The sequence below is a fragment of the Triturus cristatus genome, chromosome 11, assembly GCF_964204655.1.
Source record: "Triturus cristatus chromosome 11, aTriCri1.1, whole genome shotgun sequence".
NCBI classification, from domain to species: Eukaryota; Metazoa; Chordata; class Amphibia; order Caudata; family Salamandridae; genus Triturus; species Triturus cristatus.
This window is the reverse complement of record NC_140594.1, coordinates 889,081,307-889,104,657: the sequence shown is the minus strand read 5'-3', so window position 1 is coordinate 889,104,657 and position 23,351 is coordinate 889,081,307. Positions and strand designations below refer to the sequence as shown.

Below are 23,351 nucleotides of genomic sequence, written 5' to 3'. Positions count from 1 at the left end.
ATTACTCGATTTTAGCGCGGCCTTCGACACAGTCAATCACCAGCTCCTGATTGATAGACTGAGGGAGGCCGGGGTATCGGGAGCCCTACTTAAATGGCTTGAGTCATTCCTTAAAGACAGATCTTTTCAAGTCTTCGAGGACAACTTTATATCGGACAGAATGCGGACGCACTGTGGGGTTCCTCAGGGTTCCTCCCTAAGCCCTACGCTTTTCAACGTGTATATGCGACCTTTGGCAGAAGTGGTTAAGCCTATCGGGGTCAAGATCGTCTCATATGCAGATGATACACAGCTAATTGTGTCCCTTAATCAGTTGAATGATAATCAGTTCTGCCTGGCCAGTTGTCTGGAGAAAGTGTCCGCTTGGATGGATAACTCCTTTCTAAAATTAAATGCTGCAAAAACTGAATTGATGTTTTTGGGCAAGCCCACCAACATTAACCCTGATGTTTTTTGGCCTAAATGCCTAGGTACTATGCCCACAGTTGTCGGTGTAATTTGGAGAAGTTGAGACGCGGTTACAGGTCCCGCTGACAGGTGTATTACGACCTGACTGACAACTCTTTGTATAAGTCAACCCTAACCGGGGGAACTTTCAAAAAGAAAAATGTTTGGACGGCTAAAATAAAAAGCGTGCTCGTACTATCACTGTTTGGGACAGGGGTCACTTTTGAGACATAGTAAAAGGATTCACGTGACTTCCATTAAACTGCACAGTAGGGAAGCCTTGAAAAAGTCCTGATGGACGAAACACGTGTCGGCTGTTATGTGTTGTAATGATACTTGGACAATACAAGAAAGAAAAAGAAAAAATCAGAATCAATGAACACTTTTGAGCTCTTTGTGGACTCTAAACATTTATCTTCGTTTTATATATAAAACATATGTTTGACCAATACCTATAATGTGCCTCAACTGATGGGTAACCAGTGTGGTGACTTTAGTGGGATATCCTCCGGGTTTCTCTACGGGTCTGTTGTTCCTCCTAAAAGCAGAGGGGGAGTCTTGGTTTGAGAGCACTATAGTATTATCAGGAGAAAAAGCGTTCATATAACTAATGTGAAGGCATAATAAGAAACGTGTAATGTGGATGTGCATGTAAATCTCTGTCAGACTGCTGCTTAGGTTCATGTGTGTTAAGTACTATGCCCACACCCAAAGAACACATAAAGAGCCTTGGGCTATGGCTTGACCACAAATTAGAGTTCAAGGAGCAGGCATGTAAGGTAGCTGCTGCCTGCTTCGGAATCCTCAAAATGATCAGTAAAATCCTACCCCTGCTCCCTTTTAGTGCAGGGAAACTGCTGGTGCAGGCCCTGATTTTATCCCGGCTCGCCTACGCCAATGTGCTCTACCTTGGCTCTGCGGGTGCCACTATTAAAAAGCTTCAAGTGGTACAAAATTGTGCCGCTTGCGCCCTCATGCAAGCCCCCAACCAATCTTCGGCAAAGCCTCTGCTTATCTCGCTGCACTGGTTGCCAGTGGCAGAGAGAATACAGTTCAAGGCCTTGTGCATTGCTCTCAGGGTTTTGTCCTCCTCTGCACCTCCAATGCTGAGGGCTATCATTACCCCCTATGTTCCAAACAGATCTCTACGCTCAGGAAAGAAATGCCTTGTGACAGTTCGTAGAGTTAATCGAGTACGGAGTGGGTGCAGGATGTTCTCTATTTTATCTTCGAAAAGCTGGAATCATCATCCAGATCATGTTCGTCTCGCGACGAATTACCTTTCCTTCCGTAAATCGCTGAAGACTCTACTGTTCTCCTGATGCTGCTTATGCTGGGTGATTGGTACTGTCACTAGCGCTGGGAGGCCTTTGGTAGCCATGCGCTTTACAAATGCCTATTCATTCATTCATTTACTGGCAGTGGTATTCTGGTGCAATACCTTTAGAATGTTAATAAGTCCAGGGTCCACACCAAGACCTCCCATAATTGCCCATAATTTCCTACAGTTGACTCAGTCAAAAGCCGCCGTCAAGTCCATCAGCATCTAGTAGTTAAAATGGGGGGGGGGGGGGGGAGTGGGGGAACACTGCAAACAGGTCCTGGTTGTTCCTTGCTATTTTAAAGAAATTAGTATTTGCAACCAGGGAGTGGTGAAAAACGCCCTTGTTCTGTCACCCTGAACTGAAATCCCTTTACTGAAGCCGGGCATCGTCTCAACTCTCTCCCCCCCGTAAGGCTGTGAGAGCTCTGCCGGTCTCCCTTGGCGAGACCTCCCTCATGTGCCCTAAGGCGGGCGGGAGGAGGTGCCGCACATGTTGTGACTCCGACGGGTAGAATGACAATGGGCCCGCTAACAGTCTCGAACCACCCTAATAGTAGGTGGGAAAAGACAGCTCACACCTGGCCTCAAGCAATGGAGCACTGCATCGGCCTAATGACCTTTTTCCCAATCCAACCCTACCTGCCTTACACTTCCGCTGCATTTCAAGTGTTCGAATTAACCGTCTCAGGACGGTTGTCTTTTCACGAAAAGTAGGGGAACGTTTTTTCTTAAATCAAAAAAGTATGGGCACTTAGTGCTCCTCGGATCCTACCCACTTCGACCACTGGTATTACCTCATCTGAACACCAGCCCAGTCAGAATGAAGGCAAAACTCCATGATTATAAGTTGAAACCTGCACCCAGAATTACCAGTATCAATCAATCAATCAATCAAGAAAGCTTTATTCGATTTTCAAAGCATAATCATAAAAGCATACATTAAAAGATACAATACATGTATAATACAGATAAAAACAGATAAAAAGATTAATATAATCAGAGACAGTCAGGACTATCATCCCAGTTAAAAAAGTTATCAGTAACATAAAGTGCATTTTAGGATGATTGCATTGAGTTCCGAAATTTAATGGCCAGTTTTAAAAAGCTAGTTACTGCATAGATGATACATTCGTTTTCTAGCTGTAATAGCCTGGTCATAGCTGATCTACAAGTGCGGATTCCCCAAGCCTTTAAGATTGGTTTCAGAAAAGCCCCCCTAGGCAGCTGATAAAATTTGCAGAATAAAACACAATGAATATTTGATTGAGCAGAAGTATCATCACAAGGACATAGTAGAGTTTCATTTGACCAAATATTACAGACAGGGAAAGTAATCATACGAAAAAAATTAACAAATCTGAGACGGGTCAGTAGCATTCGAGCGTAACAAGTTGGCTGGATTAACAGGTAGTTTTGAAGCCCTTCATGCATAGTTATTTTTTGGAAATCAGTGACTGTTTTTTTTTGTTTTTTCCAAATTCCATCTATTAGTTATTAGATGGTTTAGAGCCAACTCTCTTAGCATCTTTCTGGACACCATTTCCATACTTGATGGCCTCGCAAAAAACTCAGGGTGACCAAGATCAGTCAACATGTTTTTTACATAGGTAAGCCATTTAATGTTAGTTAATCCATCAAGTCTGAGACAGTCTGTAATTAAATCTCTATTTAAAGAGGTCTCAGAGGTAACACAGATTTTATGCCACAATAGTATAGGCGCAATTTTTATAACATCTGAAATATACAGCATGCCCAACTCAATATGTATCAGATAAGTTGCTGTTGACTTGGAAACTCCTAATAAATAACGTAAAAACTGATTTTCTGTTTTTTGTATCAGTTGTGAGTTTTCAATACCTCAAAGGCCAGCTCCATAAGTGGCAGTAGAAATACATTTAGCTTTATAAATTACAATCAGCTCTTTCACTGGTCTACCACCTAGTTTGGCGGAAAACTTTTTCAGGGCGCCTATTGCTCGAGTGAAGGCTAAGTTTCTGGCGTTAATAGCTGCATGCCAGTTTCCCTTCCTATCGAAATTTATTCCAAGATAGGAGAATTGGTCTGTGGTCTCGATCCTCTTGTCGTCTAAGAAGATTGAGCAAGACGCTTTCTTTGTTCCGGGACCACAGGCCATCGTATATGTTTTTGAGATGTTAATTTTTAGCCCTCGTTCTTTCATGTAATTTGCAAATCTCAGGACAGCCCTCTGGAGGCCAATCTTAGTTCGAGACATGATGGCAGCATCATCAGCATAAAGAAATAGTGGGGCCGAAGTTCCCAAGATCGTTGGGTAGTCATACTGTGATTCCATTAGATGTTGACCAATAGAGTTTATATATAGGGTGAAAAGAAAGGGCACTAGGATGCATCCCTGTCGCACCCCTCTCTTAATAGAGAATTTATCAGAGCACTCACCCTTATTTCCAAAGCGTACCCTGTCGCCTGCGTCCCTATACAAAGCTTTTATGAATTGAAGAATGTTAGAATCTATACCCATTTCAGATAGTATGGACCATAATATCTCATGGTTCACACAGTCAAAAGCGGAGCTCAGGTCCACAAAAGTAACAAAAAGATTTCCCTTTTTGTGCCTGAGTATATTTTGATAAAACTAAGGCCAAATTTAGACTCTGTTCTGTGGTGCCTTTGCCTGAGCTAAATCCATACTGTAAGTGTGATAGTACCTTATTTTCTTCTGCCCAAAGTTGTATTCTAATTAATATTGCCCGGGCTGCTACCTTCATTAGTGCATCTAAAAGTGATATTGGCCGGTAGCAAGTGGGGTCATTTCTGTCTCCTTTTTTAAAAATTGGAACGACTATGGCTTCAGACCAGGACGGTAAAAACCCATGTCGGTTAGAATGATTTAAAACATTTGTTAGCAGGGGAGCCCAATGGTCAATCTCGGCTTTGTAGACATCTATCGGAACTCCATCCGGGCCAGGTGCTTTACCTGAAGGGCTGTCTTTGATTGCATTTATGATCTCTGGGCAAGTAAAAGTTATACCTAACGGAAATGTATTCAATAACGTTGTAGATTGTTGAACAACTACCCCATCAATCAGAGGGTTGCCATAATCGAGATTTTCAGCTTTATCATATAGATGTTTAAAATGGTTTCCCCAGGTTTCCCCATTAATGGCCATATCTATAATGTCTGACTGGTTGTTCTGTAAGTAGGGGGCATTTACCGCTTTCCAGAAGGCTGTATTATCCTTGGATTTAGAGGCTTCAAGTAGGGCCGACCAAGCCTCTTTCCTTAATGTCTGTTTCCTCATTTTTACAGCCAAATTATACGATTTTCTGGCTTTGCTAATCTCAGCTGGAGATTTTATAGTTTCGTGCAGTACCCTTTTGAGAGCTTGAAGTGCCTTGAAACAGCTTTTATCAAACCGCCCTTGACTATTTTTAGAATTAGGTCGATGCTCTCTGGTTAGCAGTTTTTTAAGTTCAAATTGAATTTTTGAAAAGGGAGTCATAATTTCTAATGACTCCTCTGTTTCTATCAGACAAGCAAATATATCAGATTGGGAAGTTCCCATTAAATTGTGTAAAAAGTCTACGGGATTTACCCTGTCCCATTTTATAGAGTAACCATTTTTTGTAGCTAGGTTAATGTTAGGTTGATATTTAAACTTGTCTACGGAAGTCTGATGAGTCTTTATAATTTTTAAATTAAAAGATATTGGGTAATGGTCGCTGAAAAGGACATTGTGTGTTTCCCAAGCGAGTACTAACCCCTCATTGATTGAAGATACAAGGGTAAAATCAATGGTTGAACTGCATCCCCGCCCATGAAAAGTTGGCTGGAAAGGAACATTTGGGATGCATAATTCATTAATATAAGCCAAATTAAAATGAAAACACATATTGTTAAGAGCATTTCCCAGTTTAGAGTGGACGAAGTGGGTTGGGTTATCATCCTTATGTTTGCCAAGGCCACAGATGCCTTTAGAACCATGTGGGCAAACAGTACAATTGAAATCACCTAACCAAATCAGAACCAGCTCGTCTTCTTTCCGGGTCTTAAAGGTGTTGACACTCTGCATGAGTTTATCGATCTGGCTTTCTAAGTTGTTAATTGGAATATTATTATAAAAGTTAATAAGGGTCAAAAATTTTACATGACCCCAACTAATTATTAAAATCTGATAATACTCAGTAAATAAGTATCTTATGACTTTTATGCCCTGCGTTATAGAGACAAATATGGTCAGGCCTCCTTTGTTTCTCCCCTGTGGACTTATTTGTGCAGGTGCATGGAAGGTCTGGTATCCTGGTATATGCAGTTCATCTGCAGCCCACGTTTCCTGGAGGCAGATAATACTATAGCTAGTAACTATGTCTAGCCAAGGTTGATGCGATATCTTATTTAAGAGACCTGCAACATTCCATGAAATAATAGTTTGGGCGGGCAATGTCTTCCTCATTGGGGGATCATTTTTAATTTTATCTCTAGATGTAGCAGTTAAGAGAGAAAGGGAGCTGGGATTGGTTAAACAGTCAGGTTGGGAAATAGGCCCGATATATGATTTATCGCGATTGGTGTGATCCTGTTCGTTAACTACCACATGGATTGAATTTCCCTCATCACAATGATTGTAAGCATCCGTACCAGGACAGAGGATGCCAGGGTGAGCATTGGGTACCACAATGGGGGCTCCATCAAAATAAGCTTCCGGGTTGATTTCCATCTGTCAATCCAGATCATCTAGGTCTGTCAATACCTCGAAGCGATTTGTGACAGGCACAGACCAAGATGGATACTGCAATGTATTATGTGTATATTGCTGTTGATGGAGATGGGGCCTGTCTAGAAGGGATGGGAAAGAAAAAGAATCCATCCGACGACTAAATTTTCTGGGATGTTGGAGCAGTGGGGCAGGTCTAATGTTTCTAGATGTGTTACAGGTAAAGCTATTTTTGCAGGGGGTGAGAAGACATTGGGGGTAGAAGTAGCTCAAAATGCGAGTTGATATTCCTTCCCCTCCTCTCTCAAGAAACCAATCCGCTATATGAGTAACTGCCCTTCGATCTTTAAAGTTAATAATTACAATATCACCCTCTATGTCTTTTGGCCTGCACCCTAGCCAGGTCAACCTTCTCACGAATAGAATCTCGCCATTAATATTAGGGGGCAGAGGTCTATTCTTGCTTAGCCAATGGATTACTTTATTTTTGAGTTCTGTAAATCTCTCTTTCTTTCCTAGTGTCAATTCTGGTACTCCTGTGAGTATAACAACGTAAGGTGCCGCCTCAGGTGGTAAATTAATATGCTCATCCATTCCTTTCATAGGCTTATTCGGGGAGGGTGCCCTGATGGTACTAGTATTTTTGTGTCCTAAAATGTTTGGGGGGGCTAATTTTTTCCCCTCTCCTGTGGGAATTGGCGCTCTTACGGGGTTAGCCGGGAGCTGAATATTAGCTTTAGATGGCAATAAAGCGTCCCCTGTAGAAGTGGTATCAGATGATGATAATTTCTGGCTTTCAGTAGTTTGAAGCATAACCAAGTCTTTCAGTAGTATACTGTTTGATGAGGATACGGCTGCTAGGGTATCTATTTTTTCAGTTAGCCTTTTAATTCTCTCAGAGAACGGCAATAATAAAGATTTAACAAGATGTTCAATTTTCTGAATTAAGCCGTCAGTTTGATCAGTCATAGCAGGTGATTGGGCATTTTTATCTTGTAAGGGGCTGGAATGTAATCTAGGTGTTTTTGGGCGACTGCCTTTCATGCCCTCACTACCCCGTTTTCTCTTCAGTGTAACCCCAGGTCTTGAATTTTTATGAGGGTTAATATTTTTCTTATACCTAGGTTTTGATTTAGATGGCACATTTGGTGGGCCCCCTTGCAGAGTAGAATGTAGAGAAGAGTCCCCATTTGAGTTGGTAATAACAAGTTCCCTTGGGGTGTCCGCTATCAGCGGCTGATCTTGTAAGAGTAGGGGGATACCCGGGTCACTGGTTGAAGCGGAGATATTAGCCGTGGGGTGTGGAGTAGGAGAGGGGATCATTTGAATAAGGCCCAAAGATGAGCGTTTGTTGGGAAGTAGACCAGAAGACAGACGGCGTTCAGTATCCGCTATTTCATGATCTAACTTCGAAACAGCTTTAGCCAAGAAATGATCTAATGTCCCTTTACGCGGACCTCCCACTAGTATATTCTTGCCTTTGGTTAATTGTGCAGACGATGATACTGACATTTTTGTTAGGGTCACAGCTGAAGGGGAGGCAATAATATGCAAATACTGCTAGCAAGTCAGTGACAATAATAAGTAGTGTTAGCGGGAAAGAGGATGACAGTCTTACATTCAGTCTTGGTTTCACAACTCAAGGGGTGTGGCCCGGCCCGGCCTCCCTCGGCCCCGGACGGCCACAGACGGCCCACCCTTTGCCCGGGCTTAGCCCGGCGCCGCCCGCGCGCGGTCTCGCGACGCGGGGGGCGGTGATATTTTTAAAGCGCCTTCTGGCGCGAAACGCAGGGTGTCCGCCTCCGGAAGTTGCAGCACAGGAGCCTGGGTGCCGTAGTCCTGCACGTCTCCACACAGCGGTCGCCGCAGAACACACAGCGACAGCGGGAGAAAAAAGCACAGCAGACAGGATTTTTCCAGCCCCCTAACAAGCGCCACAGGTAAGGAGCACACCACCACCAGATTTGTGGTAACAAGCGAGCAGAGGAACCCGCTCTGCCGGGGGCGGTGATATTTTTAAAGCGCCTTCTGGCGCGAAACGCAGGGTGTCAGCCTCCGCCTCCGGAAGTTGCAGCACAGGAGCCTGGGTGCCGTAGTCCTGCACGTCTCCACACAGCGGTCGCCGCAGAACACACAGCGACAGCGGGAGAAAAAAGCACAGCAGACAGGATTTTTCCAGCCCCCTAACAAGCGCCACAGGTAAGGAGCACACCACCACCAGATTTGTGGTAACAAGCGAGCAGAGGAACCAGTATCATACAGTAGCCTACAAAAAGAAAGACATAAAATTGTAGACTTCAAAAGTAATACATATTGGCAAAAATATGAATGTAAACCTCATCCTGCCGATCGCTCAAGATAGATTAGTAATTTGACCCGGTCCTACAGCAGAAGGAGATGAGTTTGGCCAGATTTTGACTTTTTAACAGGTCAAAAACTTTGTAGCCAGATATTTTGCGTAGTTAATATTTTTATTATGTCTGCTTTTGTGAGTAGCCTGTTTTCTTTATGTGTTCATTTTCACATTTAATTGAGAGCAATAAATGAACCGAAGAACCATAATACAGGTCTCACCAGTTCAATTGCAGAAAATATATTATCATATATAATATACCAATCTGACTTTTTGTGTCTACCCAGTTAAAAGGTTTGGAGCCAGTTCACAAAAGCATTTATGAGTACAGGACAATATACTACTGAAGGACTCTTTTACATACAGAGATCCCAAACGCGCTAATCCCTGTTAGTAAAAGTTTAAAAACAGGACTTCGTGCTTTATATTTGTATAAATTGCATATTTGTACTAATTGTATATGAATATTCCCTAAGTATTCCATTTTAAATGTTTCAGGGCCAATTAACAAAGGCATCTAAGGCTAGGCAGGGCTTTAAGTGAAATCAAAGAACTAGGGGTCTGTCAAAGGGGCGTGGCCAGTGTAATTAAGGGCGTGGCTTAAATATACGCAAGCTAAAAATCTGTGCTCAGCATAGCGTGCCGCCCAACAGGTCTTTTTCTGCTTCTGTCAGTGCATCCAGATATATAATACTGATACAACAAGTAACATTACACCTTTACAACAAGCCAGGGCTATTGGTTTTGCCAATGGTTGTTTGTGTGTGATAAATCAGCAACAACTATGGCTTCCTTGTATAGAATACTGAAAATGCTTCGGTTCTGAAATGATGAGACTGAAAGTACTATAGAGAGTCTCTTGAAGGGTGGTACTGCTGAAGAGGTAAGATTTTTTTTTTCTCACCCTGAGGGCAAAAATGGAGAGCCCGGAGGAGACCCTGTTGGCACCAGCTTTATAGAACTGCCGGTGCTGAGCACCGACGGGACCCTGCCCACTTAAAGCCCTGAGGCTAGGTAAAAGTGTGCTTCAAGAGGAGGAGCACTTTCCCTAGTCCAAAATTCCTTTGTGTATAGGCCAATGGGCCATGGTGAACAGTAGTGCCTCGTGCCACAACGTGACAGAAGCGATTTGAAATAATTAGACCGGCAACGACTTCTCAATTCATCTTTACACTGAATTGTTGCGTTTCGTTGCATAATACCCCGATAATCTGTAAGTGAAGTGATCTGAGGAGTCGCTCGTGTTTGTCGTGTTTGTCATCCTCGCATCCTTTTCTTAGACAATTAGCGACGCACCTGCGCGCGCCAGCCCCCGCTGCCGGCTCATTTCGAAACGATATCGCGTGCACAGCCTCAGATCCGCGCATTGCACCGAGCAGGAGCGTCAGTCGCTTGATTGACAATTACAGCATGCTCAGCGGAGAAGCAACAGCAGCCGCAGGTTCTGTCTCCGAGGGACTCTTTTCCACACATGCCACGGGCCAGAAGCTTCTCGGAAGCATCCACCGCAAGGGCCTGATAGAGCACCCTGACCGCCCCCGCTGGTCCTCCGTGCGAGGGTAGTCCGCTCACCATGGGCAAGGCGAACTTTTGCATGCTTTTTGGACTTTTCTTCTTTTTGCAGCGTTACCTGGGTGCTCGCGGCGAAGAAGAGTGCAGGTTGATTGGGAAATTTGACATACACGGATTCGTCGAATCCGAGAACCACGAGTTGATCATTGGAGGGATGTTTCCGTTCCACTTCAGAACCATACTTACCAATGAGTCGAGCTGGGAGGAGCCCAAGTCGCCGAAATGTGAAGGGTAAGGGTGCGCTCTCACTGTTCTGTGTTGAAAATGGCTGATTTTGACACAGGTGGTTCTGTGTGGCTGCAATTGCAATGCCAACGAGTATACTGCTGAATATTACGTCATGGGCCTTATACACTGCCCTTCAGCTGGCATAAGCGATGCAAACCGGTGTACTTTTGTATGTTTTGTTATTATAGGAACTTAGAAAGGGCGCAAAGACTGTGGCATGCGAGGACTGCTGGTGTACTTATAAATGTTACGTCATAGGGCCTTATACACTGCCCTTCAGCTGGCATAAGCGATGCAAACCGGTGTACTTTTGTATGTTGTGTTATTATAGGAACTTAGAAAGGGCGCAAAGACTGTGGCATGCGATGACTGCTGGTGTACTTATAAATGTTACGTCATAGGGCCTTATACACTGCCCTTCAGCTGGCATAAGCGATGCAAACCGGTGTACTTTTGTATGTTGTGTTATTATAGGAGCTTAGAAAGGGCGCAAAGACTGTGGCATGCGATGACTGCTGGTGTACTTATAAATGTTACGTCATAGGGCCTTATACACTGCCCTTCAGCTGGTATAAGCGATGCAAACCGGTGTACTTTTGTATGTTGTGTTATTATAGGAGCTTAGAAAGGGCGCAAAGACTGTGGCATGCGATGACTGCTGGTGTACTTATAAATGTTACGTCATAGGGCCTTATACACTGCCCTTCAGCTGGCATAAGCGATGCAAACCGGTGTACTTTTGTATGTTGTGTTATTATAGGAGCTTAGAAAGGGCTCAAAGACTGTGGCATGCGATGACTGCTGGTGTACTTATAAATGTTACGTCATAGGGCCTTATAGACTGCCCGTTAGCTGCAATAAGCGACGCCAAAGGGTGTACTGCTGAATGATAAGTGCGTTATAGGCAGGGCCACTGGATTATGTGACTGTGGAGCACCGTATTTTGCAGCACGGGTGAATAAATTATGCGACAAAAAAGTCAAATTATGCAGCAAAATGCGCCACATTTTTTTAATTGTCTTAATTATTTTGTAGTTTTTACACATGGTAATACTGCCTGGTCAGAGATTTCAACTCGTTAGTACCAGGTTAACAACCAAATACACAGTGCTTGAAATGGAACAATAGAAGTGCATGTACTCAGGGCCGTTGGCGCCCGGTCCAACAATCATTTTTGGCGCACCCCATGAACTCTTTGGATTGCCTCATGACCACTGGGCAAAAGGCCCCTCATCTCTCCATAGCCCCTCTTTCACATACATTTTGTTTTAAAGCACTGGTAAAGGCTGACTTTACTAATAAGAATGTATTTTTGCCACGCAAACCCTTTTCAGCAACATTAGGAACACAGGGAAAATCATAACGTCCTAACCTATTTTATGCAGTTTGCATTCAGCACTTTGATGACAGTTCGCTTCAGTCACTGTCCTATATAAAGTTTGTATCTTATGAACTGCAGTGATAAAAGCATCTCTGTGGCAAAAGCAGTAATCCACTCAGTTATCCACATAAAATCGGGATCTGTGATTTGCACGGTAAGTTATTTGCAGCAGACATATTAACCCTCTGAGCTACTTTATGTCAAGTGAAAACCCCCTAGACAAAACTTTGATTTCCTTTTCTAGCAGCAACATTCATAACAAAGGTTATCTTGACATTTTTTAACCCCTTCGCCGCGGCACGAATTCCGCCGCGGCGCTGGGGGGGTTCGGGGTCAGCGCGGCGCTGCCATGCTCATGACGGAACCACGCCGTCATGAGTCACGGGCGAGCTGTGCTCATGACGGAGTGGTTCCGTCATGACCACGCCCGCTTGCATTGTTCGCCCGCACAGGCGGGGAATCAGTGCCACGTGGGCGGAGCGGCCGCAGCATGACGGAACCACTCCGTCATGAGCACACGGCGCCCGTGGCTCATGACGGAGTGGTTCCGTCATGAGCAGGCAAGGGGTTAATGCTGCCTGAAAATTGGATGTACAAGTAACTCTGCAGCAGGTGTTTTTAAATCATGTTATTGCTAAACACAGTGCCCCCCTCCCCGCCCAGTGCGGCCACACCTGTGGCTCTGCCCTAAAGCCGGCCCCGCAGGTACTCTGTACCAGAGTACCTGCTTGTTTCTGAGAAGTGCCGGTACTCTCCAATTAAAAGTATTAAGTTTTTCTTGAGAAGTGTAGGTACTCTTCCTCTACAAAAGTGCCCGTACTCAGTACCAGACAGTACCAGCCCATTTAAAGCACTGCAAATGCAGAAATAAAAGCAACTGAAAAACCAGTTAACTTTTGCAAAGGGCCTTCCACTGCACATGAGTACATTTTGCCATGCTTTTAGTAGCTTTTTATCCATTTCTGCTAAAAACATTTTTTTATGAAAGTATGCAGATTATGCAGCAGGTGAAGGATTGTGTGGTAAATGCGACACATCCATAATTTCCCACAAAGCTGCGGCCGCAGAATCGCATAATTCTAGTTGCCCTGGTTATAGACTGCGCTTTAGCTGCAGTAAGCAATGCCAACGGGTTTCCTTTTGGATGTTATGTTGTATAAACTTACTCAGGGCGGAAAGACTGCACTATGTCATTCCACCTGGTGTACTGTTATGGGACCTTAAGGAGTACACTGTAGGGTGGGTGCGATTCCATCTGATGCATTACTGAATGTTATAAGACCTTATTGAGCACACAATGGCTTTAGTGTGTGATGGTCAGTGGTACAATATTGAAGGCTATATTGTAGTACTTTACAGACCACACCACAACTGCAGTATGTGATGCAGGTGTTATGCTCTAGGACGTTACAGAGTGCAGAATATCTGTGGTATACTATGCCCAAAGGTCTACTATTACTGTTATATTTATAGGAGATTACAGAGCGCATTGTGGCTGTGACACTGGATGCCCGGCCGTCTACCACTGCATTATATGTTATAGGAACTTACAGAGCACACTTCGGGGTGGGTGCGGTATGTGAATCAATCTGGTGTATTTAAGGGTTTTATGGTATAGGACTTTATAGAGTGCAATATGAGTGTGTTATCTAATGCCCAAATTGTCTACTACTGAATGTCATGTTATATGACCTTATAGACCACACTGTGGCTGCATCATACAGTGCAACTGTTGTACCACTTAGTGCCATGTTTTAAAGTGACCTCTGCTGTACATTATAAGGATATAGCAAGCCGCCAAGGAATTCCATAACCATAGAGAAAAACAAGCACAAAGGCAGAGTTTGTTTATAAGGTTCTGGAACTCTAAGACGACTTGCAATATCCTGATCATGTTCACCAGAGGGTACTTTACTCCACATAATACATGATCACACCATCACCCTTCCCACAAACCACTTAAAACCTTGATGCGTAGTTCTTTCAAATGAAAGAGCAAGCATGTTTGCAAACATGAACAATAAAAATAAAACCTCTAGTGCAAAAAAAATAAATCTAAAACCTGTTAGATATTTGTTGCAAACAGGACTTAACAAGCATTGTAAATGCAATTGGTCTCGCATTTGTTTGAGTTGGAGCTATTGCCATTGTAAATGACAATGTATTTTACTTATGTGTTTTGGAGGGTATGTGGTGTTTAATGAAAATATGTGGGTTGGATTGAATTAGTAAGCTGTGCAATTGTGTGGCGTGTAATTGTGTGTTGTGGAGTGGATTTGTGTAGTGGCATTATGTGGTATGGTGTGCTGTGGAAATATATGGTTAGCAATTATGTGGCAATTAGTGTAGTGGCATTATGTGGAGTGGGATTGTGTGTTGTGGAGTGGTAAGTAGTAGTGTTTAATTATGTGTTGTGCTGTTGAATTTTGCAGCCCGATTTGGAATTGTATGGTGTGTATTGGTGTGTTGTGTAATTGTGTTGGGTTGTATTATGTGGTTTGGTGTTAAATTATATGGTGTGAATGGAAATGTGTGGAGCTGAATTGGGTGGTGTGGAACTATGTGTATAGCTTTGTGCATTTTTGGTGATGGAAAAGAACAAATAGGTAGGAGCTAAGCATCAGATCTGTGTGTTTAAAAACAAAAAAAAGGAAACAGTCAACGCTATTGGCATTGTAAATGTAAATGTCTCTTACCTATGTGTTATGGATTGGAGTGGATGTATGTGGTGTGTACCAATTATGTGGGTTGGATTGGACTTGTTAGTTGTGGTATTGTGTGGTGTGAAACTGTGTGGTGTGGATTTGTGTTGTGGAATTATGTGTAATTGTGTGTAGTTGTATTATGTGGATAGTAATTATGTGTTTTTGAGTGTATTGGAATTATGTGGAATGGGGCTGTGTGTAATGGAGTTTAAGTATGTGGAAAGATATTTTGTGTTATGAGTGTTATGTAGTAGAGTTTAAAGAAGACATTCTGTACAATTGAATGACTCTTTAAAAAAAAGAATTAACAAAAAATGTCTTGTAGTTGTTTTGTCCTTGCAATGCTGGCAACCTCTTCCTGCCTGTTGTAATGCTTGTTTGTTATATTTTTTTATTATGAATGGAGGGACATAAACAATAGGAAAGTGGAGACTGAGAAATAGTACCTGAATTACAACACAAGCAGTGAACAGACACTAGAAGAGAATCAACGGATGCCAGATTCAGAGGGCACACTGAGGTGGTGTTAAGTAGTGCTGAATTGGTGCTGTGCTGGTGCAGATGTGATGCTCAGGTGATGCTGAATGATACTCAGGTGGTGCTGAGTAATGCTCAGGTGGGGCTGAGGTGGTGCTATGGCGCTGAGTCATGCTGAGGTGGTAGTGTTGCGCTGGTGCTGTGTTGAGGTGATGCTCTGCTGATGCTGAGGTGGTGCTGCATGGCTACTGAGTTGCTGCTGAGGTGGGGCTGCGTTGGTGGTGGTGCACTGATGTATAAATGGTGCTGTGCTGATGTTTATTTTGCGCTGGTCCTGTGCTGATGCTGAGTTGGTGGTGAACTGATGAGGAGATGATGCTGAGGTGGTGCTGAATGATGATGAGGTGGTGCTGAGTTGCTGAGGTGGTGGTGCTGCACTGGTTCTGAGGTGGTGCTGAGCTTGTGCTCAACGGGTACTGAGTGATGTTGAGATGGTGCTATGCTGAGGTGGTGGTGCGCTGATGCTGAAGTGGTGCTGCATTGGTGATGAGTTACTGCTGAGGTGGGGCTGTGTTGGTGGTAATGCACTGATGCTGTGATAGTGCTGTACAGTGCTGATGTTAAGATGGTGCTGCACTGGTACTGATTTGGTGCTGCGCTGATGCTGAGTTGGTGCTGCACTGGTGGTGGTGCACTGATGATGAGGAGGTGGTGCTGTGCTGATGCTGACGTGGTGTTGAGGTGATTTTGAGGTAAGGCTGAGTGATGCGAATTCCCTCACCACCACCACCCTTTAACAGTGTCCCTTAAGGCTCCATAACCACTAACGTTCAGATGCATTTAATTAGTTATAAAGCGCCACTCATACCAGTGTAGGGTTGTCAGAGCACTTTGCATCACACACAAATTACACAGAGGCAATTATTCATATGTGTATAAATTAGCGTAAAGGAGATGTTACATAAGACAGAGGACTACAGGGTGTAGGAGTCACAAGTCAAGCATATTGGTAGGCAGCATTGCTAAAGAGTGCTTGGCCACCAGAAGCACCAATTCAGAATTGAAAGCAGAACACCATAGTTGGGGTTTTTCTTAAATAGTAAGAATCGATTTCTACCCAGATTAACCCTTTTTGCAACATTAATATTTGCTCTAAACTATACTTTGCAGTGCATGCAGTTGTTTGATGACAGTTTCAAATTCATTGTTCTATGCTAGGATTTCAATGTATAAGCTTCAAGTAACAGAAAAGCAGTATCACACCAACCTATCTACATTTTATGCACTTTGTGTTCTGCATGGTTATGGTACACTTTCTTTACAGCCAGCATATTAACCCTCTGCGCTACCTTAGGATGAGTTTAAACTTCTTCCACTAGACAACTCCGATCTCTCCACCAAGAACATTAATCACCTGAGTAACTTGACATTTTTATTCTTCGGAAATTTCTGGAGGCCAGGAACATGTCAGCCAGTGCTTTAAAAAGCAATATAAACTCGGAAACATTGCCCCTCTAAAGTCAGTATCCAGTGCGATCGATCGCACTGAAACATTGCCTTTCTGAAGTCAGTATCCAATGCGATCGCACTGCCCTTGTGCTGGCCCTGCATTCTTGCTCTGCATTTATTTAATTTAAATGCACATTTTACAGGGGAAGTTTTTCTAGAAGGAAACCTTTTGACCTCAGCGCTAAACCGACCAGGAGAGACTTCGAACTCCTCAGCAAGCAGCCAAGCACAGGTCCTGGAGGGTAGGAAAGAAAACAAGCAGCATGCATAATAAAGTATAATTTGAAGCGTTGATTTAATAGAACTGAAACAATGTGCAGCGCTGTGTTTAAGTAGGGGTTTAACTTTTTTCATGATTTAGAGCTGCAGTCGCTACAAGGCATGGCTGGCTGCTGCTGGCTTTGGACAGGATGGACAAACAAGAGAGCCCGGGCGGTTTCAAGGGACCCGTTAGAGAGGCAATCAATGGCAGTTATAGCCTTGTGGGGCCCAGAGCTGCTCTTCGAGTGTGTTGTGCCTGTTTCTTGAGAAAATCAAAGGAGGCAAACTTAAAATCACAATAATTAATTGCTTGCATTCCAAGCCAGCCTTGAACCTACCTTTGGGAAGAATACAAAAGAATGCCAGCCACATGGAAGGAACTGGGAGGGTGAATGCTGCAATAAAATGTAAGCAGCTACGTCTGAGCACCCACAGTATAACACGAGGTTGAAAACATAATAAAATAGTCCCCCACAAGCAGATCAACAGAACAAAGTGTAATGATATTTTTCAAAGTCCCTGCTCCTTGGAGAAAAAAAGTAGTGACAAAGAGGCAGGACTGGCCACTAGTAAGCAAGGATTTTTAAAGAACATTGAAACAAACAAATGAGAAGCAAGTAATGGCATTTGGCCCCACAGAGATATTTGTATAATAAAGTATACAAGAGGTCGTACGCTTACGCTCAACCTAAAAACTGTTCAGTACAAGTCAGTTTAAAAAAAAAAGCTACAGTAACTCGGAATGTGTAGAAACAGGCAGAAAAATTCTAGGCTTTTTCTATCTAAGGAGTGAAACAAATAAACATACTCTCTCTGCTTGTCGTTGTAAGCTATTAAAATAGAGCAGAAGACAGAAAAGCAACGTTCTGTTTTCGTTCAATTATGATCTGTGACCTGCCTTTATAATAGTTGAGTTCTGATGTCTTTTCTTTATAATTGGCGACCAAGTGCATCACAGGTCACCAGTTATAAAGAAATGAGAGAAGGCTGTTTATACAGGGATTACAGAAGCATAGGAGTTTATAGAGCACACTATGGCTGAGGTATACCATGCCCAATGGTTTACTACTGAATGTTATTGTATAGGACCATACCGAGTACAGAAATGCCTTTGTACATGATTCTCAGCAGTCTAATATTGAATGTTAAATTAGATGACTTTACTGACCGCACTACAACTGCAGTATATGATGCAACTGGTATGTTATGGGACCTTATGGAGCACACTATGGCTGCAGTATACCATCCCCGATAGTCTACAACCGAATATGATAATATAGAACCCTATGGAGCGCATTATGGCTGTGGTATACCATGCCCAGTGGTCTAGTACTGAATGTTATATTATAGGACCTTATAGAGCAGACTATGGCTCCTGTATACCATGCCTAGTGTTCTACTACTGAATGTTATATTATAGGACCTTATAGAGCAGACTATGGCTGCTGTATACCATGCCCAGTGTTCTACTACTGAATGTTATATTATAGGACCTTATAGAGCAGACTGTGGCTGCTGTATACCATGCCCAGCGTTCTACTACTGAATGTTATATTATAGGACCTTATAGAGCACACTATGGCTGCTGTATACCATGCCCAGCGTTCTACTACTGAATGTTATATTATAGGACCTTATAGAGCAGACTATGGCTGCTGTATACCATGCCCAGCGTTCTACTACTGAATGTTATATTATAGGACCTTATAGAGCACACTATGGCTGCGGTATAACAACCCCAGTAGTCTGCTATGGAATGTTATAGGTCTTTATATAGCGTGCTTTGGCTGCAGCTCTGGGTGCCCAGTAGTTTACCATTGAATGTTATGTTATAGGACTTTGGACTATGGCTGCAATATAGAATATTACTACCTGCGATGTTTGAGGATGTTGTGGCAAGTCTTGGACTATTGACAATGCTCAGGCCTCCGTTGCTTCCCAGCCAGGTGTGCGCTATACATGTACCCATACTTGTATACCTATATAGGACCTTATAAAGATCACTGTTACCACAGTTGGCATCTCCGAACATGATTCATTTCTATTTTGATAAGCATTTGTTTCTTAATGCTTTAAGTAGCTTCCACATTAGTCATTACAAATGTCGCACTGTTTTAAATTCATGGAAACGTCAGTAGCCTTATATAGCTTAACATGTTATGGCTATGTTAAGACAGGTTGGACCCTGGTGTCTCTAGAGAGGGGCCGGGGGAGGACCGTACCCAGCTCTATTTGCTCCCCGCCCCATCTATAGAGCTGTTGAATGAGGCAGGAAGCGTCACAGAAAAACATACACTGTACCTAACCACACTTATGAATTTGTCCAGATATGTTTCACTGCAAATCAGTGTTGTTTGCTTAAATTATATAAATTCTACCTTGTACACACCTGTGCCCCCCTTACAGTTCACCTTTAGAGACACCACTGGGAATTGGGACTGGATATATAAAGTATAACATGCAAATCACTTGATTCTAGCTAGAAGGGAAGTTGATGTCATATTTTGAATGTCTGAATTGAATTCACATCAAGTTAGCACAGGTTTGTCTCGTACACTGTGAATGCTGCATGGAGGCATCACGTATTCTTATCGGAGCTCGTACACCCAGCATTTTATTTATTTGCAACATGTGCCTGGAGATTTCTAATACATTGATTCTCATAAATCCACTATGTTATGAAATTGGGCCCTAAAAGGTATTGCGTGTTGATGTGATGGTTTAGTGCTAGCCCAAACTATTTTGTGTAAGTAGGAGTTCATAATCGATTTTAGCCCAGTACAGTGCAGGTTTATTTTGTTTGCTTGTGTTGAAACGCTGTATTTGAAGAAAGTGTGTTGAGGTCTTCAAGTATGCTATGCGTTAAAGTTGTTGCATTTTCTGTCATAGAATATGATCACGATTCTTATGATGACTTTGAAGTTCATTTTTAGTGCTTGATTTTTACTAAAATGATATGTATAATATACTTACTTATAGTGGCTGTCAGACTGTCCTCTTCATCCCCTGATCTGTTATTGCGTCATTCACATTTTTATTCGGTCCACCACACCATACAGCATGGAACAAAAATTAGACAGCCAACATTAGCCACTGGATAACTCTACTGTGAGCGAGGCATTCTGCTCTTTGACCAAGAGAATATTCACACAATATAGTTCCCTTCAGTACGAGGGACTACTATGGCAATTTGTGCTTTTTGAGACCCCAAAAATATTTTTTCTTTTAGACATTTTTTGTTAGATTAGTCAGGATCCGGCAGCTTCCCCAACAATAAAGTTTTGCAAAAACCATGACAAACCAAAACAAGCATTGACAAAGTCAAAAGGATTGGCGCTTGTCGATTTGTGAGCTGCTATTTTAGGTGCCACTGTTCCAATGAAGTTGATTTGTGGGTCCATCTGTAAATACAGGTCCTAAAGCAGTGCTGATATTTTTCACTTATAGTGACAAATGCCGCAGGTCCTTAACAGCAATCTTACTGTATCTGATTCCTGCTGTTTCTTATGGACAATGGGCAGCACATTTTCTGAACTACCAATCAGGTACTCCCCCAGACACTCTGGAAAATCCAAAGTAAAAGGAGGGAGGTAGGTCAGAACTGGGGCATGGGAACTGGGAATAAAGATTACTGGTATGTAATTGCTTATGACCTTGTCATCCAATTTGAGGATGTATCCCAGCCAACAACAGTTAACCACAAGCAAAAATAAACAGCTGTGGACAGAGGTTCACACATGTGAGCCCGCACAGCAGAAAGTGTTGTATAATGCCATTAAAGCAGCGGAACCACAAACCCAGCAACAGCAGTGCCTCTAAATCCCTTCAGCAACACATCTTCATTTTCAGTACTGCAATCAAATATACAACTCTTTTGATTCATCTTAGTCCATTGATGATCTCCAACGCTAAGTGCCTATATTAATAGCTTAAAGCTTCTTCTATGGTGCACCATCTATTTCATCTCAAAATTGTGATTTGCAGCACTTTGATAAAAGACATCTTTCTCCTATAATAAAAGTCTGATTGTTTTACGGTTTCTTCTCATATTAGAAACCTCTAAAATCCAATACTTCTTCCATGTACACTTGATTCTGTTTTAAATCTTTAGGTCACAAATTTATAAAAGATCAGTTCAAGTCATCTTATTTGAAACTCATGTTTTGTCCATAAGCCAATTTGATAGTTATCTCTTGCCAGCATGTGTTTTACGACCCTTATCACCTTTTCAAGACTAACGGTAAATACAAAAATTCAAAGATACATTTTCTAACTTTTCAACAGTAAACCTAGGTGTTATTGAAATAGGTTTCATACTCATCCAGCTAATCAAGTGAGACATAGTGTATAAATATAGAGTCAAAGTGTTCATATTTGCACTTAAACATTAACATTACTGAGGATACATGGGTGTATAAACCTTAAGTGTATACATTTTGAGCCTAAGCATCCATTTCAGGTTTTTTTTATTTTAAGAACGCAAAGGACTAGTAAGTGAGATATTCAGCTTTCCTTCTCAGTTTTCGTAATGTTGAGACAGAACCCTCTGATGTTCATCCAATGTTTGATTTCCAGTAGACAGTCCAGTAGGTGCTGTATGGCAGGAGGAATGCGTGAATGAATTAGTGCTCCTTACTTAGCATCAGCCATTGCCAACAAATGAGGCCTCTTTCCTTGGCTCCACCGTGCCACCAAGCACGGAATGTCTTTCCTGAGTGCATGTGAACCTTGAATTCAAAGGAAGCATGTGTTAGTAGAATTGATAAAATTGTGTGTGTTACAGCAGACCCAGCCCCAAAACAGGTGTGTAGAACCTTTCAGCCCGATACAGTACTGCAGAGAAACCAGGCCACAACATGAGTCTCCTGTAACTGTGCAGCTGTGCAGTACAGGTCCCAGTCAAGGGCTGTTAACCCTACTGCTTGGCCTTGGAGCTGCCTGAGCAGTCACCTGCCATCTGCCCTCAAGAGCTATAGTTGTGTCTAGCAGTATCAATCATGATCTGAGAAAATGACTCAAAACAATCAAGTGGTGTGCTGGGGTATACTTAGAAGTAGAAAAGATCAATGCATGCACTACCAGAGAGTTACGCTTCACCCCGTACTTGCCCATTCTTCAGAGATTCTGTCTGCTTCCCCCTGCAGTTTCTAGCAATTGACAATTATAGCCCTAATACTGCCTTAGCCAGGGTCAGCTGGCCCCCTGTGTTCTTGTTCTAGGTGATTTTCCACTTGGTTCCCCACAACTACCATCACACCGACGCACCCTAACCTGTGCTGTAGAAAAAGACCGGTATGACCTATGGTTTAAGTAGAGCCTTCAGCGTTAATGAAAGCCGTATGTATGGATTATCCACGGGGTCCTCAGGAAGGGAGTATGCAGGTTTCATACGGACGCTGAGCTTTGGTGTACGTGTGTCTACAAGCCACCGCCCCCCACCAGGACCCATGGTATAAGGTCACCTGGCACTTCAAATACATACAGCTTTCATTAATGCTGAAGGCTCTACTTAAACCGTAAGTCATACCGGTCTTTTTCTACACCACAGGTTAGGTTGCACCTTAAGTGAATGGAGGCAGAAACATGTTGATCACACCCTGTTTTTCTGCACTATGGATGCATCTGGTCAATTTAGCCAGTTTCTGAAACATCCATCTCACTTCTTTCAAGTAGTGCCTAGTTCTCCACAAATAAACTTTGTTTACAGATGAACTAAGCACTTTTTAAATCACTTTCACTAATTTCACACATGCATCACCAAAAAAAACCACTCCGCTGTAATCAGGCGTCGTAGCACACCAGGGAGGCATTCAGCCTCTCTGGTGGGAACCCCATGATGAAGCATGTCACCAACTAGGTTGGTGAGTGAGGGTTCTTTTAACAAACAAGAGCGACCTCTTTTTGCTGTTTTCTCCTTTTTTTCTTTTGGTTGCACTCTTCTTTTGTGTATTTAATACTACCATTAGGGGGATCAAGAGTGACTCCTTATACCTCTCCCTCTCTCTCTGGTTGATTACCTAGCTGTAATTTTTTGGGCATGCTGGATCAAGCGTAGCTTTTTTCAAAAGTTGTGTTATTATCGCTTGTTTCCAACAGGCCGGTACCAGCCCACTACTCAAGGATTGACTACAGATCAGCCGGAGTACCAGGAAGAGTTCTGAGCCTAGTTCTTTCCATATTTTATGTGGTAGTGGTTCCATAGGAGAGCCTGAGGAGACACTTGGTGCTACTCTTTTAAAATCCTCCTCTGAGGGTATCTCAAAGTTATCTAAAAACCCCCAATTGTCTGCTCCTACCCGCCTCTTCTTCTGATTTTGTAATGGCCTCCTGGCCATACTACTACGATCTTCTCTATTAGCCGTATTGTCCACTTTCAGGCCATCAATGATTTTTCTAATCTTAT

General features: G+C 42.8%; 1 protein-coding gene across 1 annotated transcript in view; it reads left to right on the top strand.

Moving 5' to 3' along the window:
* The first annotated feature begins 10,151 nt into the window (after nt 1–10,151).
* The window catches only part of LOC146785585 (vomeronasal type-2 receptor 1-like), a 441,438-nt gene continuing 428,238 nt past the window's right edge, over nt 10,152–23,351 (top strand). Inside the window, exon 1 of the mRNA XM_085634771.1 lies at nt 10,152–10,618. Within this exon, the coding sequence (XP_085490897.1) occupies nt 10,389–10,618 (230 nt within the window). The 5' untranslated portion in view covers nt 10,152–10,388. The remainder of the gene's footprint in view (nt 10,619–23,351) is intronic.